Source organism: Gorilla gorilla, chromosome 4 (assembly GCF_029281585.2).
Source record: "Gorilla gorilla gorilla isolate KB3781 chromosome 4, NHGRI_mGorGor1-v2.1_pri, whole genome shotgun sequence".
Classification (NCBI taxonomy): domain Eukaryota; kingdom Metazoa; phylum Chordata; class Mammalia; order Primates; family Hominidae; genus Gorilla; species Gorilla gorilla.
In genome coordinates this window covers 116006409-116029056 of record NC_073228.2, presented here as the reverse complement: position 1 = coordinate 116029056, position 22648 = coordinate 116006409, and the positions used below count along the sequence as shown (strand labels likewise).

The window sequence follows — 22648 nt, the reverse complement described above, 5'->3', positions numbered from 1 at the left end:
CGCATCCCGGGTTCAAGCGATTCTCCTGCCTCAGCCTCCCAAGTAGCTGGGACTACAGGCGTGTGCCACCACTCCCAGCTAATTTTTGTAGGTTTGGTAGAGATGGGGTTTTACCATGTTGGCCAGGATGGTCTGCATCTCTTGACCTCGGGATCTGCCTGCCTTGGCATCCCAAAGTGCTGGGATTACAGGTGTGAGCCATCGTGCCAAGCCATATGTCTTTTTTTGTAGAATGATTTGTTTCCCTTTGAGTATATATCCAGTAGTGGAATTGTTGGATCAAATGGTGGTTCTGTTTTAAGTTCTTTGAGAAATCTCCAAACTGCTTTCCACAATGGCTGAGCTAATTTATATTTCCACCAACAGTGTAAAAGTGTTCCCTTTTTTCCACAATCTTGCCAACATCTTTATTTTTTGTCTTTTTAATAATAGGTATTCTGACTGGTGGGAGATGGTGTCTTATTGTGATTTTAATTTGCATTTTTCGAATAATTAATGATGTTGAGCATTTTTTCATGTATTTGTTGGTTGCAGGTATGTCTTCTTTGGAAAAGTGCCTGTTGATGTCCTTTGCCCATTTTTTAATGGCATTGTTTGTTTCATCTTGTTGAATTGTTGAAGTTCCTTATAGATTCTGGATATTAGACCTTTGTCAGATACATAGTTTGTGAATATTTTCTCCTTTTCTGTAGATTGTCTGTTTACTCTGTTGATAGTTTCTTTTGTTGTGCAGAAGCTCTTTAAAGTCTCACTTGTCGATTTTTGGTTTCGTTGCAGTTGCTTTTGGGGACTTAGTTATAAATTCTTCACCAAGGCTGATGTCCAGAATGATATTTCCTAGGTTTTCTTCTAAGATAGATTTTCATAGTTTGAGGTCTTACATTTAAGTTCTTAATCTATCTTGAGTGGATTTTTGTATATGGTAAAAGGAAGGGGTCCAGTTTCACTCTTCTGCATTTGACTAGTCATCCCAGCACCATTTAGGGAGTCCTTTCCCCATTGCTTGTTCTGGTTGCTTTTGTTGAAGATCAGATGGTTGTAGGTGTGTGACTTTGTTTCTGGGTTCTCTATCCTATTGCATTGGTCTTTTTGTCAGTTTTTGTACCATACCATGCTGTTTTTGTTACTATAGCCTTGTAGTACAGTTTGAAGTCAGGTAGTGTGATGCCTCCAGCTTTATTCTTTCTGCTTAGAATTGCTTTGGCTGTTTGGGCTTTTTTGGAGGGAGGGTGCATTTTAGAATAGTTCTTTCCTGTGAAAAAATGATGTTGGTAGTTTGATAGGAATAGCATTGCATCTGTATATTGCTTTGGGCTATGTGGCCATTTTAACAATATTTTTCAATCCTCTTTGCAACCACATTCCTGTGATGATACTGGTACTTGAAGCACCACCAAAGTTTTCCTCTCAAGCTTCAGATGAGAAATACCTTTGGGTGTGAATGCAATTAACTTGTCACCCAGGACATTATTATTCTTTAACTTTTGTATACTCTCTCAGTTCCTCTTTTATCTCCCTATTTCTTTTCCAGTCTCCCTTCTCCCTTCTCTTTGCTTTTTCTGATTTATTGATCACATAAACTTTCTACTATTGTATTAAATATCTACCATATTTGTTAATTTTCATCATTTCAAAAAGTAAGCTTTTACTTTGGGAATTGAATCTGTAGAGGTTTTTAGCCTTTATAAAAATAATAAAAAACTAAGCTACTATCTACTAATACTATGGGTTATATGCCTCTGTCAGATACATAATTTTATAGGCTTACTTTAATTCCATCATGGATAGTATACTAGGGTGCAAGTCTTTTTTTTTTTTTTTTAATACGTCGTCATCTTTCCTCTCTCCTCTTTGTTGGCTGTTATAAAGTACTCCGCTATGACCGTATCCTAGGACAGTTATACAGAGGATTCCTCAAAAAGCCAGGGTTAAAAGTGGATTTGGAGTTAAATAGCTCTATCTTCATCTTAAGCTAAGACTCCTGAGGATGTGAGAGGTGACACACCCATCCCCACTGGTGCCTGGAGGCTTCTGATTAGTCCCTTCCTCCATGTCTCCCCAGGGGTTTCTAAAACAATTTGTTGAGGGTAGAACAACTCAGTTACATTTACATTCTTAGGACTGAAAGATGATACTAGGTCAGGAAATAGCATTTGAAAGTCATTCTGATCTGGAGGGATGAAGCCAAGATAAGGCGGAAGCCGGGAAAAGGTCAGTTTGAATAGCCTGAACCTGCCCGGGGCTGACCGACCTGTGTGGATTCAGACCCGTGCCTGGAGTCAGGGCTTCTCTGATCACTGTCGTAAAAAGGGAGCCGGGCTGAAGATCCTGGGTAGCCCAGGTCCTTCCGCCTTGGCTTTCTTTTTTTCTTGGCTCTGTGGTTCCCCTTGCTGCCTCTCCTGCAGGTGGACTCTAGAGTTTCTTAGCAATTGATGGACCTGGCATCTGTTGACTAAAGCAGTAAAACTAGAAAGAAAGAGGGGGGAAAGACCCAAAGGTACTTGCTGGAGACAGATTTTATAGGCAGCGACTTCATATTCTTTTTAGAGTCACAGGTATAAACAAGCAAATAAGTGTGCACATCTTAACATTTGTTAAAAAGTTTTACTTAACAAATATGTGAGTTTACTTTTATTTTCTACTTAATTTATTTCTCATACTTTTTTTTAAAATTAAAGCTTTAAGAAAGCAAAGAATGAAAATAGCCCTGATACCCAAAGAAGCAAATCTCATGCACCGTGGGAAGAAAATGGCCCCCAGAGGTAAAGGGAATCATTGTTTTTATAAAGGAGACAGTAGAAAAGGGGTTAGTACTTGCAGCTCATTGAATAAAGGAATCCAGCTGCTGGGTGGCTGATCACAGCTAACTGTGGATAAAGTGGGCAGACTCTAAATCAGTGTGACCCAGGGGGAGAGGGGCTGGGATGTCTGAAGTGGAAATCAACAGTATGTTTTATAACACGAAACTTTTTCCTGGAAAGGCAAAAGGGAAACCTAGGAAATATTATGAAATTGCCTGTAAGGTAATATATTTCTAAAAACTCTAAATGGCATATTAATAATTTGCCCCATTTCATAGTTTTGGTTAAAAACTTAAGTCAAAAACTATAGCTGATGAATAGTGATGCTGGAAGACCTTTATTCCTAAAAATATGGATATGTCTAGTTTATCTCTGGTCACAACTACCAAACCAGTGACAGACCTGTGTTGTAACTTATAGTTCAAATTCTAGCCCTGCCACTTCCTAGCTACTTTATTTGGGCCACTTAATTAAGTAGTCCATATTTCAATTTTTTTTCTGTTTAATAGGTTTAATAATTGTACCTCAGTGCTGAAGGCTCATATGAAGATTAGCTGAGATAATGAATGTAAAGCCTTTAGCTGAGTCAGTGTTTAGAAAGGGCTAAATTCATCATATGTATGAATTGTTATTGTTATTTGTGTGTGTTCATTTTTTACTACTGAAGGCTAGTGAGACAAATGGCATTCCTGCAAAATAATGACCTTTATGATTTGATTTGCCAGATCTTACCTCTTTTCTTTTGATAAATCTTGTCAGCAAAGAGAACCACCTGCCCCTGGTGCATGTGCCTCTGGAAGTACCAGCTGTGCAGTTATGAATAACTCTAGGTCTGGGCTGGGGTGTGTTTTCCCCCAGGAACTCTCTGGGCTCTTTTTGACCATTTTTCTTTCTCTCCAGTGGACTCTACAATTCTCCCAGTGACCGCACTAAGTCGCCAAAGTTCCCTTACACGCGTCGCCGAAACCCCTCCTGTGGAAGTGACAATGATTCTGTACAGCCTGTGAGGAGGAGGTAAGCAGAACACAATCTCTCTGTTAGCAGCTTTCAACAGAAGCATTTTGTCCCAGGCCTGACTTTATAACAGGTGATTCTTATACCAACATTACTGTTTCTCTCCAAGATAACAGGAAGCTTACTCTTTTTGACATAAAATAAGTTAGGAATCCTGAAGTATTTATCTTAAACAGCCACAGTTTTAGAGAATAATTTCATAAAATATTGGCAGGAACTTGCTTTCTGTATTCTATTTATGAATAATGTGTCTAAAAATAGTATATAGTATATAATAAAAATATGTATTATATATAGTATATTACAAAGTAGAGACAGTATATCTTTTTTTTTTTGAGACGGAGTTTCACTCTTGTTGCCTAGGCTGGAGTGCAGTGGCACGATTTCGGCTCACTGCAACCTCCACCTTCTGGGTTCAAGCGATTCTCCTGCCTCAGCCTCCGCAGTAGCTGGGATTACAGGCATGTGCTGCCACGCCCGGCTGATTTTTTTGTATTTTTAGTAGGGGTTTTTCCATGTTGGTCAGGCTGGTCTCGAACTCCCAACCTCAGGTGATCTGCCCGCCTCGGCCTCCCAAAGTGCTGGGATTACAGGTGTAAGCCACTGCGCCCAGACGAGATAGTATATGTTAATGTATAAAACATATTAAGTGTTTCTACCTGAGAAGACAAAACTACACTTAAAGATAAGCCTTCTTAGCTGAAAAACGCCTTTTAAAGCACAGAAAAAAATGAATCCTGTTACATTTTACCTATACAGGTAGAGTGTTTGAAGGGATAATATTTGTGTGTGTATGCTTAATTTAAAAAGTTCTTAGCTGGAAGTTTTGGACCTCTCTGCAAAGCAGGCTGGGCAGTGTGACAGGTACAAGAGAGGGAGATGTAGAAATGACTCATCAGTGAAATTCTTTTCACTCCTACATGGCAGGGACTGTGTTTTACTTTGAGTACCTACATAATTGGCATTGTATAAATGACTTTTTCCTTTTTTTGGTTTTTATGGTTTTTGTTTTTGTTTTTGAGATGGAGTCTCGCTCTGATGCCCAGACTGGAGTGCAGTGGCATGATCTTGGCTCACTGCAAACTCTGCCCCCTGGGTTCAAGCGATTCTCCTGCCTCAGCCTTCTGAGCAGCTGGGATTACAGGCATGCACCATCAGGCCCGGCTAATTTTTTTATTTTTAGTAGGGATAGGGTTTCTCCATGTTGGTCTCGAACTCCTGACCTCGTGATCCCTCTGCCTCAGCCTCCCAAAATGCTGGGATTACAGGCAAGAGTCACCGCACCCGGCCTCTTTTTCCTTTTTTAAAAAAATAAAAATGTATAAATTAAAGTAGAGATGGGGTCTCGCTTGTTATGTTGCCCAGGCTGGTCTTGAATTCCTAGCCTCAAGCAGTCCTCCCACTTCAGTCTCCCAAATTGCTGGGATTACAGGCATGAGTCACTGCACCCAGCCTAAATGACTTTTATAATTACAAGAAGTTCAGTTCATGATGTCAGGTAACCATCAAGACTCTTTTTATGCACACTGCAGGTTTGGAAGCCAAGCCCTTCTTTCACCTACACCCTAGTTAATACACACTTGCTGGCCTTTTCCTGCTTGATCCCTTTTGCTTCTGCTAGTTTCCCAGAGCTTTGCCCCCAGCTTTCTGAAACCAAGTTCAACTTCACTGAAATCCTTTGATGGTTAAGAATAGAAGGGTCTATATTACCTTCATGTAGTAGGACTGACATGAGGGGGCTAGATCAGGACCAACAATGATTAGACAGAATAATAGGGTAATAGTAGGCATTTGTTTGGTATTGCCATATTCCAAGTACTGAGCAAAGTGCTTGCTCTATATTATCTCATGTAATCCCGATAATAACCCTTTGGGAAATGGCATTTGTATTCAGGCATGATGTGATTCTAGCAGAGGAGGATTAAGTAGGGAATTGGTGCAAAGGTATAAGTAGGATTGAAGGTGCAAAAAGCAGAGAGTGGTGTAACTCAGAGATCTAGCTGCTTTTACTGCCTCTGGACTGAAGGAATGCAAAGAGAGAAGTGGGTGTTACCTGGAGACCAGAAGCCGCTTCCACCTTTGAGCAGGCAATCCTGAGCCTGTGCTTGCTGCTGACATTGCTGCAGGCACCGTGATGGATGCTAGACAGGGATCGCTCTTGCTGACATTGCTGGAGGTACCACCACTGTAGCCGAACAAAGAACCCCCACTTCTCAGGAGTGCAAGAGTTGATGCCACAGGTACAACTAGAAGCAAAATAAGTTTTCCTGTTCTCTGCCTTCAGATCTAACTGGAGTCTCTCTTAACTAGAACCCAGCTGGCAAAGGTGTCCAGGAATATAAAATTTCCAGGCTTTCTATCTCTGCAGTAGAGAGCAGATTATAGATGAGTCAGTAGAGGCTGAGTACCAATGAAAAATATTCAGCCCAGCATCACCATCTCAGTTTTACAGATGAGAAAACTGAGGCTCAGGGAGATGATGGTAGCTTGTCCTCTGTGGCACACATGGGATTGGAATCCCAGCCTGTACATCTGAAAAAGGTGGAGATAGTGATAGCCCTCATTTAAATAAACTGTACTTCAGCCCTTACTCAGCTTTCTCCTTGGGAACACCAAGAGTTGGTTCAGTTTGGACAATACTTAAAACCAAAGCAACACCACTGGGAAATACTTTAAAGTGCATTTGTGTGTATTGTGTGTTGAGGCGACATAGATGGCAGGGATGATTAGAATTTAGCATATATTATTCGTAGATAGAGTTTTATAGTTTTCTACCCTTAATTAATTAGTGCAATTTGTCAGCACTCCCTATATAAAATAATTATACATGTTGAGCAGATAGTCATTTTAATACATTTGAAAATGAACGTAATTACATTTTGCTAAAATATGCCTAAATTTGTATATTTTCATACAAAATAATTGCTTGAAATAGTTTGCAGCACATACACTCCCAAATCCAGACTTGACTTCTACACTGAGGTTCATTTTCCGCTGGCTTCCTGTGAAACACAGAGAAGTAATTGTGGAGAGTGGATACAGGATCCTTTCATTGGCATATTCTGGGGGAAGGCTATTTAAATTTGCTGGGAAGAGAATCTTTTTGCCTGAGCATCCATAGAGCCTTTTGCCTGGTGCACTTACAGGTCTCTTTTGGGGACATGTGTTTTGATGCAATGAGCCATTGCCTGCATGTTGACATAAAAGGACTAAAGCACATTCTTCTCTGTTTCTTCCCAGTATAAATGACCTATAAGTGTCCTTGTCCTTGTCATTCTTTTTTATCTTCACACATATTTACCTTGCACTCAGCACAAATCCCTACATTGCTGGATTAACACTGGCATTTAAAATCAAGACATGTCATCAGCATGGAAGAATCTCAAGGACTTAAATTTAATAATAGGAAATTATATTTTGCTTTGGATACCAGGATAATACATTTTGCAATAGATGTCAAAATTTCCTATTTTGTCATTTGTTTATCATGAGGTGGATACAAGCTATCAAATTCTGGCCGAGTCCAGAATAGTGATCCTTAACCTTTTTGGGTGGTACTACCCTCTGAGATCTGGTGAAATGTTGGATTCATTCCTTAGGGAAAGGTAGGTTCATATTTAAATACATATAAACATCTGCATATAATTTTCAAAATTTATGGAGACCCTGAAGCCTGCTTGTTTAAACATTCCTATTCTAGAAAAAGAAAGTTAGCATATTTCCTGATAGTACAATATATTTTCACTCCTCAGCTTTCAATTTTACATTAAAAAATGTTTGGGTGCCTGTTGTATGCCATGCAGTGTGCTGCTACCACTAGACAAGGTTGTTGTCCTTTGGGAGCTTAGATGCTGTTAAGGGATAATGAGTCATAGGAATATATGTGCCATTATGACTTTAATACATAATATGAAGGTAAGCTATATGGTACTTAAGGGAATTTTAAAAACTTTTTATTGAAACCTAGCATGCATACAGAAAAGTACACGTGTCATAAGTGTAACTGCATGATAAATTTTTATAAATAGATACCTGTGTAATGAGCACTGTTAGGGGAAGTTTGCTGAATCACTGAGCCAAAGAGGTTGGGGTTGGTTTCCTGAGGTTGGATGCTTGCGTCAGGATCTGAGATACAAACAGGCTAAAAGAAAAGAGCAATCATACCAGATAGAGGGACTAGCATGTGCAAAAGCATTGGGAATGGAAAGAAGCAGGAGACCTTCATGAAAACGAAAAAGGCCAGTGTTTATCAGACTCTGAGAGTGAATAAAAATGTGTTAGAAATGAGCATAGAGAGAAAGATGAGATCAGACCTTACAGCCCACCTGGACTTTGTTCAGGATTTTGGTCCTTAGACCAGTGGTTTTTTACAGGAAGTACAATAACATCACATTTGTGTTTGTACAGATGACCCTCACTGTCCTGTGGAGAAATGGTGAAAGAGGGTAGTAGCAGAAGACCAGGCAGCAGGCTATTGTCTGAGTCCTAGCAATAGAGAATGGGAGCATGGACCAAGGTGGTGATGTGGAAATATAAAGAAGTAGATGGTTTCAGTAGCCAGTGAGAGGTAAAATTGGTAGGAGAATCAGTGTGAGGGGTGGAGGAGAGGGAGCTGTCCAGAATGAAACCCAGGCTTGTTCAGTTTTTTGAATTCAATGTGTTGCATAGAAGTAGAATCATCAGGACTTTACAGGCTTGAAAGGGACAATTGCCAGTTTAGTTTCTGATATCCTGAATTTATGGTACTTCTGAGAAGTCCAAGTGCGGGATTCACATGGGTTGTGAATGTAAGTCAGGAGCTAGATTTGCTTTATGGACTGAAATATAATCTTAAGTATGTTACTTGAAATATAGAGATTAGATTGTTTAGGTGGGTTGTATAGATAGAATGCAGAAAGACAAAGCCAATGACAGCGTTGTAAGAAGCTCCAGCATTTGGCTTAATTGAAGATTAACTGGTAAAGGAGGAAGAGAGATTGTGGCCATGGAAAAATCAAGAGAGTGAAAATTTGCATACCAAATGTCTCCCTTCTCTCTTCATTCCCAGAATACTAGAATCCAGGCTTATATTACTTAGGCAGAAAATTAGAGAATCCCTTTGTAAGAAATGGACAGGGACAAGAGAAAAGACCTACGGATACTAGCTTTCAAAGCATCTTCCATTGAAATGGTTATATCTCCCAGGCATGAGACTAGAGAATCCCACTGCAGGAAATGGACTAGGTACAAGAGAAAAGACTTACATATACTTACTTTCAAAGGATCATCCAATGAAATGATTGAGGCTGCCCTCATATTACTGTGAGGCCATTAATTAACGTGCACTGTACCATCCAAAGGGCTCCAGTCATTTTAACACTTACTGCTTGAATAGGAAGAGAGAGCCATGAACGCCTGCATTTGAGCATTGCTTCTGTCTAGAAATGCAGAGACTAAAACAAACAAATGGGGTGGGGTTGGGGGCATTCTCACAGGAAACAGACAATATAAGAAATAAAAATTTCTAAAAAACTAATTATTTAGAAAGATGAAAAATATAACCATGAATTTCTATCAATACAAAGGTAAGAACTAATAAATAAGAGTTATTAGGCTTAAAATTAGTGTGGCAGAATTTCAAATGAGTAAAATATTTGGAAGGTAACATTAAGAAAATCTTCCCCAAAATGCAACCAAAAAACCCACAATAAAACAAATGTATGGAAATGAGAATAATAAAATTATCAAACCTAGATATCAAACATTCAACTAATACAATTTCTAAGAAAAAAGAACAGAGAAAACATAGGAGAGGAAACTATTAAAGAAACAGCAAAGCAAATATTCAGGAACTGAAGGATGTGACATTATAGAGAAGAACCGACTAAGCATTTGACATAATCAATTGAAAAGTTAGATTCATTCGAAGGTTCATTATAACTAAATTTCAAAACATTATAGATTAACAAAGAATTCTAAAGATTTGGAGGGGGCATGGGAATATGGGAGAGAAAAAAATATCCATGTACAAATGGTGACAAATCAAAATGACATTGGGAGCCATGTACGGTGGCTCACGCCTGTAATCCCGGCACTTTGGGAGGCCGAGGTGGGCCGATCACCTGAGGTCAGGAGTTCAAGACTAGCCTACCCAACATGGTGAAACCCTGTCTCTACTAAAAATACAAACTAGCCAGGCGTGGTGGTGCATGCCTGTAATCCCAGCTACTGGTGGAGGCTGAAGCAGGAAAATCACTTGAACCCGGAAGGCGAAGGTTGTAGTGAGCTGAGATCGCACCACTCTACTCCAAGTTGGGCCACAAGAGTGAAACTCCGTCTCAAAAAAAAAGAAAAAAAAATTGGGCTGCTTAATATCAGAGGAAGAAGGCAAAGAAGTATTGCCTTCAGAAGTCTGAAAGATTATTTTCAGTTTAGGAGTCTATGCCCAGATAACCATAATTGTTTGTATAGAATAAAGACATTTTCAGAAATTTTGGGTTCCAAAAAAGTGTATCTGTCATGCAAATTTTTCTGTTAGCAACTAAAAGATACACTTTACCAAAACCCAGACAAGTAGCCAAAAGACCTGGAGATGTAGGGTCCATCCTACCAAGAAGCAAAAGGAGTTCCTTGGATCATGGTAAAGGGGAGTTAGTCAAAGGTCCAGGTATGAGCAGGAGGGCAGAGGGCTCCAGGAGGGATATAAATGGAACTTGCAGATTACCTGGGTATCCATCCATAGCAGGAGTTTTGCAGTTCTCTCAGAGTTTGAAGAACTAGTGATAAGCAAAAGAACCCTAAGCACGTGATATGTACATGGAAAACTTAGGCAAGTACCTTCTCTTAGAAAATTTAAAACCTACAGAAGAATGGAATCATATTCCTGGAACACTATTTAGCTTGTCTGTGACCAATTTCGGTATAATTGTGTTTATGCTAAATAGTGACCCCAAAATTTGATGTAAGAACAGAGACCACATATTGCTGTTGATGTTATTTGATATAAGTGTGTTGGAGGAAATGGGGTAACGTAAGCCATACGTTAAAGAGCTCAGAATGGGAAGATGCTAGATTACAGATTGTAAGGATATGGAGCATGGGGCATAGACACCACTCTCCAAAAGTTTGGCTTTGAAGGAGAGAGGAGAGACTGGGCAGATGAGGGGGGATGTGGACTCAAAGTAGGTCTATGTTTGTTTAAACAGTAGAGACTTGAAAAAGTTAATAGCTTGTAAAAAGAGTCTGCTAGACGGGCAAGGTGACTATGTGTGAGAGGTGGGAGGGTAGTTAATGAAAGTCATTGAAAAGACACGGGGTGATGGGACCACAAAGCACTGGTGGAGGGACTAACCTTGGTAGTAAGGATAAATCCATAAATAACAGAGAGGAAGATGTTGGTAAGTTTTTATTTTTGGTAGCAGGAAGATGAAAGAGTTCCATCTGGAGGCTACTTTTTCCTTCGGAAGGAGAAAACAAAATCATTTGCTGAAACGGGTATTGTGGGTCAGAGGGTTGCAGGGTGAAGAGTTTGAAACTACTTTGTACTTAGATCTGTGAAAAGTGGCAGGATTGCTGAACTGTGGTGTGGCCCCACTTGAGGTTTATGAACATGGATTTGTAGTGTAATATACCCCTTTTGTGTGACTCCTTCCAGCACTGCTCAGACGGCTGTTTAGGACTGATCCAGAAAACTTGCATAGTTGGATTCACCCATGCCTGAGATTTTGCCAAAAAGATGGAATGAAAAACAGAGTTGAGGAACATGTTGAGTATCAGCATGCATGTTATTGAAATGATGGATTAGGAAATCTAAGCTGAGTACAGAAGACAGTGAAGAGAAGTGAAGAGCTGGTGGAGAGTAGCCAGGTCAATAGATAGTCTTATTGGGGTCAAAGAAAAGGAAGAATGGAAATAGTTGAATAAGCAATAACAGCTTATCTTGGTTGAGTGTTAACAATGGCCCAGGTCCTAGTGTATGCATTTTAAATATATTAATTCGTTTTATCCATTAGAGGAGACTTTAAAGGAGATTCTATTAAAAGTGAGTCACTGAGTAGAAAAGTAACTTATTTAAATCACATAACTCATCAGTGGAGAAGATGGGATTCACATTCATGTTGTCTGGCTCTAGAGCCGGCACCTTTAACCAGGATGCCCCACTGAAGCTGTTTGAAAGTAAATGGGGAGTGGTAAACAGGAGGAAGAGGAGATTGTGGTAAGAGAGCAAAGTGTTTGGAGGTGGTTACAGATGATGAAGTCCTAAGTATGAGGTAGGTTGCTGAGTTGAAGTGGAGGAGATTATGAGAGAAGAGATAAAGAGAATTTGGAGCCTCAGGGTATGGGAAAGGGCATCCAAGTGAGATGATGTCAGTTCCACTATGGCAGAAATCAGCTTGGAGGATTGCAGTTCTGAAACTGCAGACTAACCTCATCACTGGATTAATGGAATTCGGACCGTTTGCAGGTCCCACTAGAGTGAGGCCAGGTGATATTATTAACATTATATTTCTGGGACGTGTCGTATGTAGGGTTAGGCATATACATATGACTTAAATGTTTGGCAAATGAATGAATGTATGACAAATATGTGTTAACTGAAGTGAAACTCATTTTGGTGTGCTTTCCTTAGCCGATTGATAATCTCCTGTTTTCTTAAATGTCTTTATTTGTTTTCACAGGAAAGCCCATAACAGTGGTGAAGATTCAGATCTTAAGCAAAGGAGGAGGTAAAAAAACAAAAATGGAAGGAGAGTCAGAGGGAAGAAGGGTTAGCAGATTTAGAAATGCTCAGAGTTGAGGAAAGAGTGGGGGTATTATTATTTTTTTATTTTTATTTTTTACTTTCAAAAGCCAGTTTGTCTTCAACTGATTCCCAGTCTTCCATTCTGTTGCATCCTAAGACTGTGCTGTTTCCTGCTCCTTTGTGTCTCAGAGGAGCTGTCTTATTTATCTGTTGCCATATTATAAACCACTGCAGAACTCAGTGGCTTAAAGCAGCAACAACTGTATTTATCTAGTATAATTCTGTCCATTGAACAGGCAGCTTTTTAGCTCGTCTTGTTCACGATTTCATGAGGCTGTGGTCAGATGACAGCTGAGGTTGTGTTATCCAGGGGGCCTTTCTCTTTCGTGTTGGCATCTTGGCAGAAGGCTGGAGGCCTGGGACCTCTCTGCATAGTTTCTCCACCTGGCTAGCTTACACTTCTGTAGACACTTCTTTTACACTTCTTTAGGCTGGGAGGAAGCAGAAGCTACCAGTCTGTTAAGGGGCTAGTCCTGGAACTGACATAGTATCCCTTCCACCTCATTCTATTGGTAAAATCAGTCACAAGACCAGTGTAAATTCAGAGGCTAGGGAGATAAACTCTACCTCTCTCAGTGGGGCAGATGGGAGGGTTACAAGATTTTGTGTCCATATTTAGTCCACCACCGACTTACGGCTTTGCCATGTCAGAGTTCTGTTGGAAGTGATTGATTCTGCGGTCCTTTCTGGGAACATACTGACATTCACCTTAATCGGTTTTTATATTTCCCCTGCATTGCCATTTCCCTGAGCTATAGACTCAGTCAGATGTCTTACTGAGTTCAGAAACACTGACTTGGAGAGGGATAATGCAGCTCTTGATGTTTGGATTGATAATTTTACTGTAAAATGAATTCCAGAGGACCAATATAAACCTTTCTGAAATTGTTCTTGAGTTATAAATGTGTGTTTTTTCTTTTGTTCTTACCTTTTTGTCTTCAGGTCACGTTCACGCTGTAACACCAGCAGTGGTAGTGAATCAGAAAATTCTAATAGAGAACACCGGAAAAAGAGAAACAGGTAATATCTCAATATTATAATTAACTGGCACTCTGAAATCAGAGGCTGCCCTTGGTGGTAGAAACTGAGTGTCCTTTGTAAGTCTGTTTTTTCCATCTGAGTCTGAGAAGCAATCTGGCACTATTTTGAAGCACTTAGTTTAGGAAACTTTAGCTCTTTGAGTGGAGTTTTCTTATCTTCACAATAAGATGATTAAACAACTTGACAATGAGGTCCCTTCTTGTGTGTGTGTGTGTGTGTGTGTGTGTGTGTGTGTTTTAAAAGATGATTCTGTATATAGCTACAATGTGTAGTGAATTTCTCTAAGGCTGGTAAGAAAGTTTACCATTCGTAGATAGATTTCTCCCTGAACTGTCTTTTCAATGGCATTACTATATTTTACCCAACCAAAAATAACTCATTGTTTCTTAGATTCTGCGGTTTCAGGCTCACGTATATATATATGCTAATAATATGTGCATTTACTCATCTGTGTGTGCCTGACATTCCATATATGTAAGATAGATTTTTAAGATATTTTTAATCACATCATTTGACATGTAGTCAGTATTAGTGGTAGCTTAATGCATTAATCAGTTATCCCTAGTTCCAAAATATGCACTCGAAAACAGGAAGTATTTGTGTCATTAATGAAAAGAGCACCTTGGGAGTCAGAGGGATTTGGTTGCCAGTCATGCCAGTTGTTAACCCAGTGGTTCTCAACTGGGTGAGTTTTGTCCTCCCTGCCTTCTCCCCAAGGACATTTGGCAATGTCCAGAGTCATTTTTTATTGTGACAATTGGGTAGGGGGATTGCAACTGGCCAGGGATGCTGCTAAACATCGTACGATGCACAGGACAGGACCTGGCAACAAATAAGTACCTAGTACAAAAACATATCAGTAGTGCCACTGTTGACAAACCTGTTTTCACCTAATGTGGACCTCTGGCTTGGTTGCTTTACTTTTCTGGGTAATTTTTTTCTCTTCTGAAAAATGAGGAAGGCCAGGTGCGGTGGCTCACGCCTGTAATCCCAGCACTTTGGGAGGCCAAGGCAGGCAGATCACCTGAGGTTGGTAGTTCGAGACCAGCCTGACCAACATGGAGAAACCCCGTCTCTACTAAAAAATACAAAATTAGCTGGGCGTGGTGGCACGTGCCTGTAATCCCAGCTACTCGGGAGGCAGAGGCAGGAGAATTGCTTGAACCCGGGAGGTGAAGGTTGCAGTGAGCCGAGACTGTGCCATTGCACTCCAGCCTGGGCAACAAGAGAGAAACTTCATCTCACACAGAAAAAAAAAAAAAAAAAGAAAGAAAGAAAAATGAGGAAGTTGGATTGGATAATCTCCAAGGTCTTTCTTTAATGCTTAGAACCCTTGCGCTTGGCACAAATTGAATCAGTGATCCTCTGACTACAAAGCCTGTGTAATAATAGCCCAGACAGCATTGTAAGAGTGGACTTTTTTTTAGGAAAGCATTCTATGTGGAGCCTTTTGAGGCTGGAATTATGCTAGACAGATGGGCGATCTCAATGTGTTACGACACCTTTCTCAAAGAAATGATTTCAGTTTCTTCTTTGAAAACCCATGTGTGGGAGGTAGCTCCTTCTTAAGTACCCTCTTTCTGATAAAAAATTCAGTATTTCTGCACAAACAACACAAAACAAAGCAAAAATACCCACTTATTTTCTTATTTAACACTTTTTATTGATCAAGCCAGTATTTTAAGTCTGTTTCTGTTTTACCTAATATATTCTAAATTGTGCCCGTAAGTGTTCTGTTCTCAACTGTTCAGAAGGTGGCCCATTTAAAAACATTTTTGGGGGAGCCAAAATTGCTCACAGTACCATTCGCTACTGAAAATGAAACGCTAGTGAAAGGTTGCCATCAAATAATTAAATTGCTCATACTGATCTGGTTGCACTGGCTTTAATATTTCTTGTAGGTATTTTCTCCCTTAAGAGTTTCTTCCCCCTTTTCCCTGGACAGATTAGATTGGCTTTCTTTGTACTGTGTAAAAAGTATATTTTAGAATAACAGTGATTCTGAATGTTTAATGCACTTTGTAAGGCTAGTAATGAGAAATAGCTTTCAAAACACATTCCGACACGTTTCATGCAAAAAATCCAACAGGCTTTCACAATCATTTATGCTATGTATAGAAATATTGCTCTAGGAATACCTAAGTTGCCTATGTCTGTAGAAGATGTGGTGTAAAGTCTGCCTGTCAGTAGCATAGCAAAAAGTGGGCAGAGGAAGAAATATAGCTTTCAATTCTGATCCCCACCACTGCAAATTCTGGCACAACAGGTGACTGTACAGAGAAAGAGGGTGGAAACTCATTGTGCTGTCTGTCTCTTGGTGCCACTTACCTACTATGCTGTGCTGCTGCCAACCCCTCCATTCCATCATTAACCTCTTAAATTTTGCCAGAACCCACTCATCCCACATGAGGATGCATAAGTCTGGATATTTCATCTGCAGCCCTGCAGTCTCTTCAGCCTCATTCGTCCTTCCTTTTCTTGGCTGACAGTGTGATCCAGCCAGTTCTCAGCACTGTCCTTTGTGCTTTTACTACAGCACTCCAGCAACCCTATAATGGGGCAAACAGAATCTTGTACATGCTGATGTTCTACCTCTTGCCCATAAGGTCTCTAAACTCAGCCCCAGGTTGCTTCGTTACTTTCCAACAAAAGCCTGCACCCCGATGCACCCTGCTTTCCTGTCTCTAGGAAACTGTAGCCTATGGAGACGGACAACTACTGGGCAAATTTGCTTTTTAGAACCTCTTTTGGAGCCCGTGATGTGTCCATTGGAACTCCGGACAGAGTCACTTTTACCTTCTGGAAGTTGCATGTGGTCTTTGGGATGTTGCTCCCTCTGCTACTCCTTCTTGCAGGATTTTTTTTTTTTTTTTTAAACATAAATGAGGTCTTTTCTGTTAGGCATGAGGCCACTCCATGGAAATATTGTTTTCTTTTTTCCACGAAGTTGACCCATTGGAGCATAAGCTGCTTTACTGTTTCCATGGATAACCATTTAAACATTTCTCATTTTGTGTGAAGAGAAAGAAAAGTTAATAAAACAATGTTTATGAATCAACTTTACCCAAAACAGGCTTTTGACAACCATTAAATTTTAAAAAATAATAATCCACACCAGCTCTGGAAGGCTAATGTTAGAAACAAAGATTGTTGTTTAGTTTCAATTTTAGGAAAATATAACTGTAAATAACCACCCCATCTGTCTGTCACCTTTGGGTCCAGAGCTAACAAGGCTCCGTGTGTAAGGGCCCTTGTGTTAATTGTGCCCTAACTGTAGGGCTTCATCCTACCATGTTTCCTAGAACACCAGAGTAATTCACCCTGCTTCTTTATTTGGGACATTGTTTATGTTTTCCCTTACCCCTTTCCACTTTATTCTTTCTTTACTGTTCTCATAATCCGGTTGGGTATCCTACAGCTTTCTAGGTTTTGAGATTTGAGATGTTAATTTTTCACTCTCTTTTTATAACCAGATAGAAGTTGGAGGCACAGTTTTTTTTAATAATATTTAAGATGACAGAAAGTTCTTATTTCTCCTTTTAGTTTCTCTACTATATCCTCATCTCCCTCTCCATTCTCTTGCTTCACTTTTCACTTTTTATATCATATTATTCTTACCCAGTTCCTTTCTGTTTCCTGGGCTTCCTTTCCAGTCTTTTTTCTTTCTTCTGTTTCCTTTGAATTCCCTCTCTCCCTAGGAGCCAATGTTATGACACAGAATAACCTGAGGACTTGGGACTGGGTCTTGGTTCTGCTGTGTGCTGGTATTTGACCTTGGGCAACTTGTATAACCAATTCAAGTATTAGTTTTTTTCTCTTTAAAGTTGGCAGGGAGTGGGGGGAGGTATGCTATAACAACTGATCCATTTTGTTGAATGAGTTACTGTAAAGATCAAATGAAATGTAAGAAGTGAGAGCACTTTGAAGTACAGAGCCACGCAGTCCTATACCCACTTCCAGAGTTACTCACTGCTGCGGCATCTCCTGTCCTCTCCTCCATCCTCTTCCAGCCTTTTTTAACTTTTCTTTTGGTCCTATCTTTCATTTTCCCACCTTTCCTAACTTTATACCTTTGGTTATTTTTACATCAGGATTCTTAACTTCTGATTCACGGGTAGGTGCTGGGGGTTTCATAACCCCATGAAATTGTATGTAAAATTGTATGTGGGCGTCAAGTGCATAGTTTTCTAAAGATAGGGTCTGTAGTTTTTACCAGATTCATAAGGGGGTGTTTATGTAACACCCCCCCCCCTTAAAACTTACAAAGTTTTATGATCTAAATAGTGAAGGATTACATTGTTACTGGGAAATAAAATTGGTGTTTCAATTCACTGGTAGAATTAAAAACTAAAATGCCTAAACTTTCTTTAGAGATTACTTTGCTATACTAATTTGTGAAACAGTTGATTCTATTGAATTCTTGAAGTTGGGAACCTACCTAGTACAAGGCACTATAAAGTTAATCCACATGAATATTAGATTCTATTAGTTAGAATTTTGAATCTCGTCCCTGAGATCAGAAGGGCCAGCAGCTCGCTTATTGCTGTAGGTTTGAGACCATGGGCCATGTGCTGGACTTGCCCAGGGTGTAGGATGAAGGAGGACCTCGCAAGTAGACTTAGGAGAGTGAAACCTTTGATGAACTAGCTTTACCTGGATATGTCTTAAGCTTAATAAAATATCCTTGACGTTCAAGGAAAAGGTTCTACAAAATATCCTTTGTGCTATTGATGAAAATCAGCAGTCCTTTGAGCATTCACTGAGGAGAATCTTTGAATTACTCAGTCATTCATTACCTTTGATGTGTTTCTAGGCTCTTAGAATTTTGGAAGTGGGAGATGTGGAGGAGTGGGTGACATGAGATAGTCTGGTGCGTTTTTTTCCATCAGCATAAAAGTAGAAATAACTTGGGAGCCTACCAAGTATTAAAACAGTAAGAGAAACGAGAGCAGCTTAGGGTAATAGTAGAACTAGAGGAAATTGACAACAGGGGACTATTTGAACGTTTCCCTAATTTTATTCTAGGATGTTTGCATCATAAACATGAGTCATGTACATCAGTGTCAGGCTGCATGTGTGTGTACATATGTACATGCAAATCTGGGAGCCTGTACTATGAAATTGAACCCACTTTGAAGAATTCTGTGGCTTTGAGCTGGTTACTTTATCCTGTGAATCTTCATTTCTCACATGCAAAGTGGGATAATACCTGACCTGCCTACCTCACTAGAGGTTTGTGAAGTTCCCGAGATAATAGATGTGCTTTGAAAAGTAGAAAGTGCCCTGCACAGGCAAGTTCTGTTAAATTGATAACATCCAGCAGTGCTCAGTATTATCTGAAGTTCCTGCAGGATCTGTAAAATGGGGACCAGCTCCCTTGAACAAAAAATAAGTCAGTGTTTTCTAACATGAATTTGTTCTGGCATGAATGTTGCTAGTTTCTCCCTAACAACATTGGGGTCTTTTAGATGTCTTTTAGGGTCTACCAGATGTCTGTAGTATCTAAATAGTAGATTAAGACAGATTTAAATACTTTAATAATGTTCCGTAAGGTCTTTTATATTGTTTTTCTAAAATGAGGAAGCACATTTCTGTGTGAGAAATTTGGCACTGTAAGAGGGACAATATATCTGACTAGAGTAAATCTAGAAGATCACAATTTTGGTAGGATTTTGTTTTGGGAGTGGTAAAGAAGAACTTTATTGTCCCTGTACCCTAGGGAAAAAATATATTTGGGATGTTAGCAAACTTAAACTGATGGGCATTTCTTCCATGTTGCTTGAAAATAGGTAACCGCTTCCTTGCCAGGAACTGCCTACGGTCCTGCCCCTGATTTAGGGGCTGCAAACGAGGTAAAAATTTTGGGTACGGAGAGAAGAGTTCATACAAAGCTAGTGGAAACAGTGTTCACCGTACTGCAGATGCAAGGGTTTCTGATTTCTACTTTAATAGGATATATCAAGATTTAGACATTTGATATGGTTGATTTAGGGCTTCCAGAGTATAATCAAGGTTGACAGAGATGACTGTGGAAGGACAAAGCCGCAGCAACTGAGGAATGCTGTTACATTACTGAGTGAGGGCAAAATAGGTTAAAAATTCATGAAAACAGGAGAGTTTGAAAGGGAAATTGCACCAGAGGTAGCCCATTGTAGTAGTGGGAGCATAAGGAATAAGTGGAAGAGACAGAAGTACCTTTAAGAGCAAATAAGAATAATTTATTGATGGTAGAGACAATGGGAAAAGTAAATGAACTTTTTGCTTGCTGGTCTTAAGGGAGTATGTCGACACATGCCTGGAACCAACATAAATTTCCCTAGGGAAGAAAAACTAGAAAAAAAAAAGAAGATTGCTTTATAGCAGGTGATCCAAAAAAAATGAGTACAGTTGATGAGAAACACAAGTTCACAATCAGTTGGGACCTGTAGATTTAATTTTGGCAATGGAGGGGCCATGTGAAGCAATTGTCTGGAATGTTATGCTATAGTTGAAGAGTGTAAGTTTCTTTCAGTGTGTCTGTCTGGTTTGGAAATAAAATACAAATAGAGAAACATCAAGTTTTAAAGCTAGAAAGGATCTTTGCCATAATTTTATATATGAACAACCTGAGACTTGACCAAAAAAGATAAGCAATTTGTCCAAGGTCTCTGAGTCAGATAATGGCAGAGCTGGGAATGGAGAAAACTCAGGAGCAATGTTTATGGCTTGTATCATCTTGAAGCTTCATTTTACATTCGCTCTGAAAGACTTCTTAGATTCAGCATTAAGCATGGTGTTTATCTCAGTGAATTAGAAGTGAATTAAGAACTTATGTAAAGGAAGGTTCTGTTAGGAACAAAACTGCTAAAGGGAGAGGACACAATAAAACTCGGGGATTTGTGTAAGAATTCATTTGGTAATGTGAAGAATTTTGCAAAAGAGGCAGGACTGTAATTGGTAAGACAGGAAAGAAGAGGCTAGGAATAGTCATTTTCTTCATTGTTATCAAATGATTATATGGCATTTCATCTTCAAAACCTTTGCAGACCTTAATTAAATGTCAAATGCAGTTAAAATCTAAATTGTATGGATAGTCTGGAAAAGTAGAGTGTTGAAGTTTGGTAAGAGATGGAAGAAATACATTAGAATTCTGTTCTGAAACATGGTTAGAATTTGCTGTATTCTAAAGCAACCCTCTCGCTTATATATTAACTGAAAAACAAAAACCTTGTTATGATATACTTCCTACCACAGTTGTTGACCCTCCATAGTTACAGATGGAGAAATTGACAAAATAGGATAAATGTAGACTTATTGGATCAATTAGTACTGGAAATAAATGTTTGTTAGTTTATTGAGGTTCACCTTTAGATGCAACATTTGAAAATTAATAGATCCACAACATAAATGACAACGGACTCTTTTTCCTTTTTGAGACTTTGATGACTATGATGTAAGAGCACATTTTGACTTTTTAAAAGGTACTATGTCAAAACAATGTTTGTGGTATTTTATTCTTCATGATGTAAATCTATGCATCGAGATTAAAATAGAGCAGGAAAGGAGCAAAAAACTATTTGGATCCCCCATACCTGAGAATAAATGAGACTTAAACAGTCAGAATTATCACAGTAAACATATCTTTTTCATTTAAAGATTTCTTTATTCACTCATGCATAAACAAAATAGTTACTCCTGCCTCTTAAGGACAAAGTGCTACAATATTCTTGCTTCTAGGGCTAGGATTTTTTTCTTTCCAAGTAGCACCTGTGTTTTTTGGAGCAGTTCAGCAGTGGAAGAAATGACACTTTCATTCTTGTAATGAGGCACCATTAACCAGAGGTCTTTTGTAAGGATGTAATTTCAAACTTCATTACAGGCCAAGGCCGCCACACTACCCATTACTCAGGAAAATGTGCTTCTGTTGTGACTCTCCAAAGGCTCTTACATTTTTAATGCATCTTGTTAGAATATTTATGAAACAGCATCGCCAGTAGAGGGCATCTGTCTTTGAAACCTGTGGATCACAAGGATATTAACTGACAGGGTTTCACTGCCCTCACTTTAGACTTTTCAGTTAGAAAAAAAGGTAAAGGTACATGTATAATCTTGAATTCTTTCTGATTTGGTCCTTATTACTATTATAGCAGGATACAGGAAATACGCATGCTTATGTCTCAGGAGTTTTAATTTTTTATCATCAGAGTGAAGTCTGAGTATGAGGGTAGCCAGCTGAATTCCACAATAGATGAGAATGAACATACAGTAACTGTGCTTCCTTTTCAGTGTCTATTACTCTAGGAAAAGTATGTGTTTGCCCAAGTTAGGTCTCAGCTTTGTTAGCAGGTTTGACCTCTCAAAAATAATTTAGATGCCCCGACTTCCTGACACAAACATTTCACATTGTAAAATTTAGTTCTGCCCATCAACTGGACAATGATTTTGTTCAGAATGAAAGCTGCATCCTGAAAGAATCGAGGGTTAGGAGTTAGGAGACCTGAGTTTTGTGTCCAATCCTGGGCCCAGCAATCCAGGTGTGGGTTCCTGTAGGAAGGGAGATGCCACCTTGCCAGCGCAGCACCTTCCCTGTGATTGTCTCTTCCTAACCCTGCCACCTCGGTCCTGGGGATGTCCAGGACTGCTCCCCTACCAGCAAGCCTTGTGGGTTTCTGACTGTCACATGAACACAGAATGGCTTTTAGGTGTAGGTTCTGGCTACAAAAATGTGTGTGTGTTTACAGCACACACGGGTACCAACATGCCATTTTCAAATGGGAGTGTTTGTTTCAAAGAATGATTAATAATTATGACCTCAAGTAGTATACCTTCTCATAGTTTTCTTCAGATATTTCTAATATTAAGGTCCATAGCAGTATATGTTCAATTTAAATTTACTCTGTACATGCAATGAGAGAAAGAATTACGCTCTTAAATCTGCGAAAAATACTATGACAGTATCCTGTTAATCTTCAAATAATAGCCTATTAAAAATGAAAACTTTAGTGAGGAAATACATACACTTCAAAGGCTT

General features: G+C 39.4%; 1 protein-coding gene across 4 annotated transcripts in view; it reads left to right on the top strand.

Annotated features, from left to right (window-relative positions):
- Positions 1-22648, top strand: part of EPB41L4A (erythrocyte membrane protein band 4.1 like 4A) — a 274611-nt gene that overhangs the window by 210050 nt on the left and 41913 nt on the right. For all 4 annotated transcript variants that reach the window (XM_055387555.2, XM_004042349.5, XM_055387552.1 and 1 more), the window contains 4 exons: positions 2679-2762; positions 3702-3815; positions 12473-12520; positions 13540-13617. In XM_055387555.2, coding sequence (XP_055243530.1) covers positions 2679-2762; positions 3702-3815; positions 12473-12520; positions 13540-13617 — 324 coding nt within the window. The remainder of the gene's footprint in view (positions 1-2678; positions 2763-3701; positions 3816-12472; positions 12521-13539; positions 13618-22648) is intronic.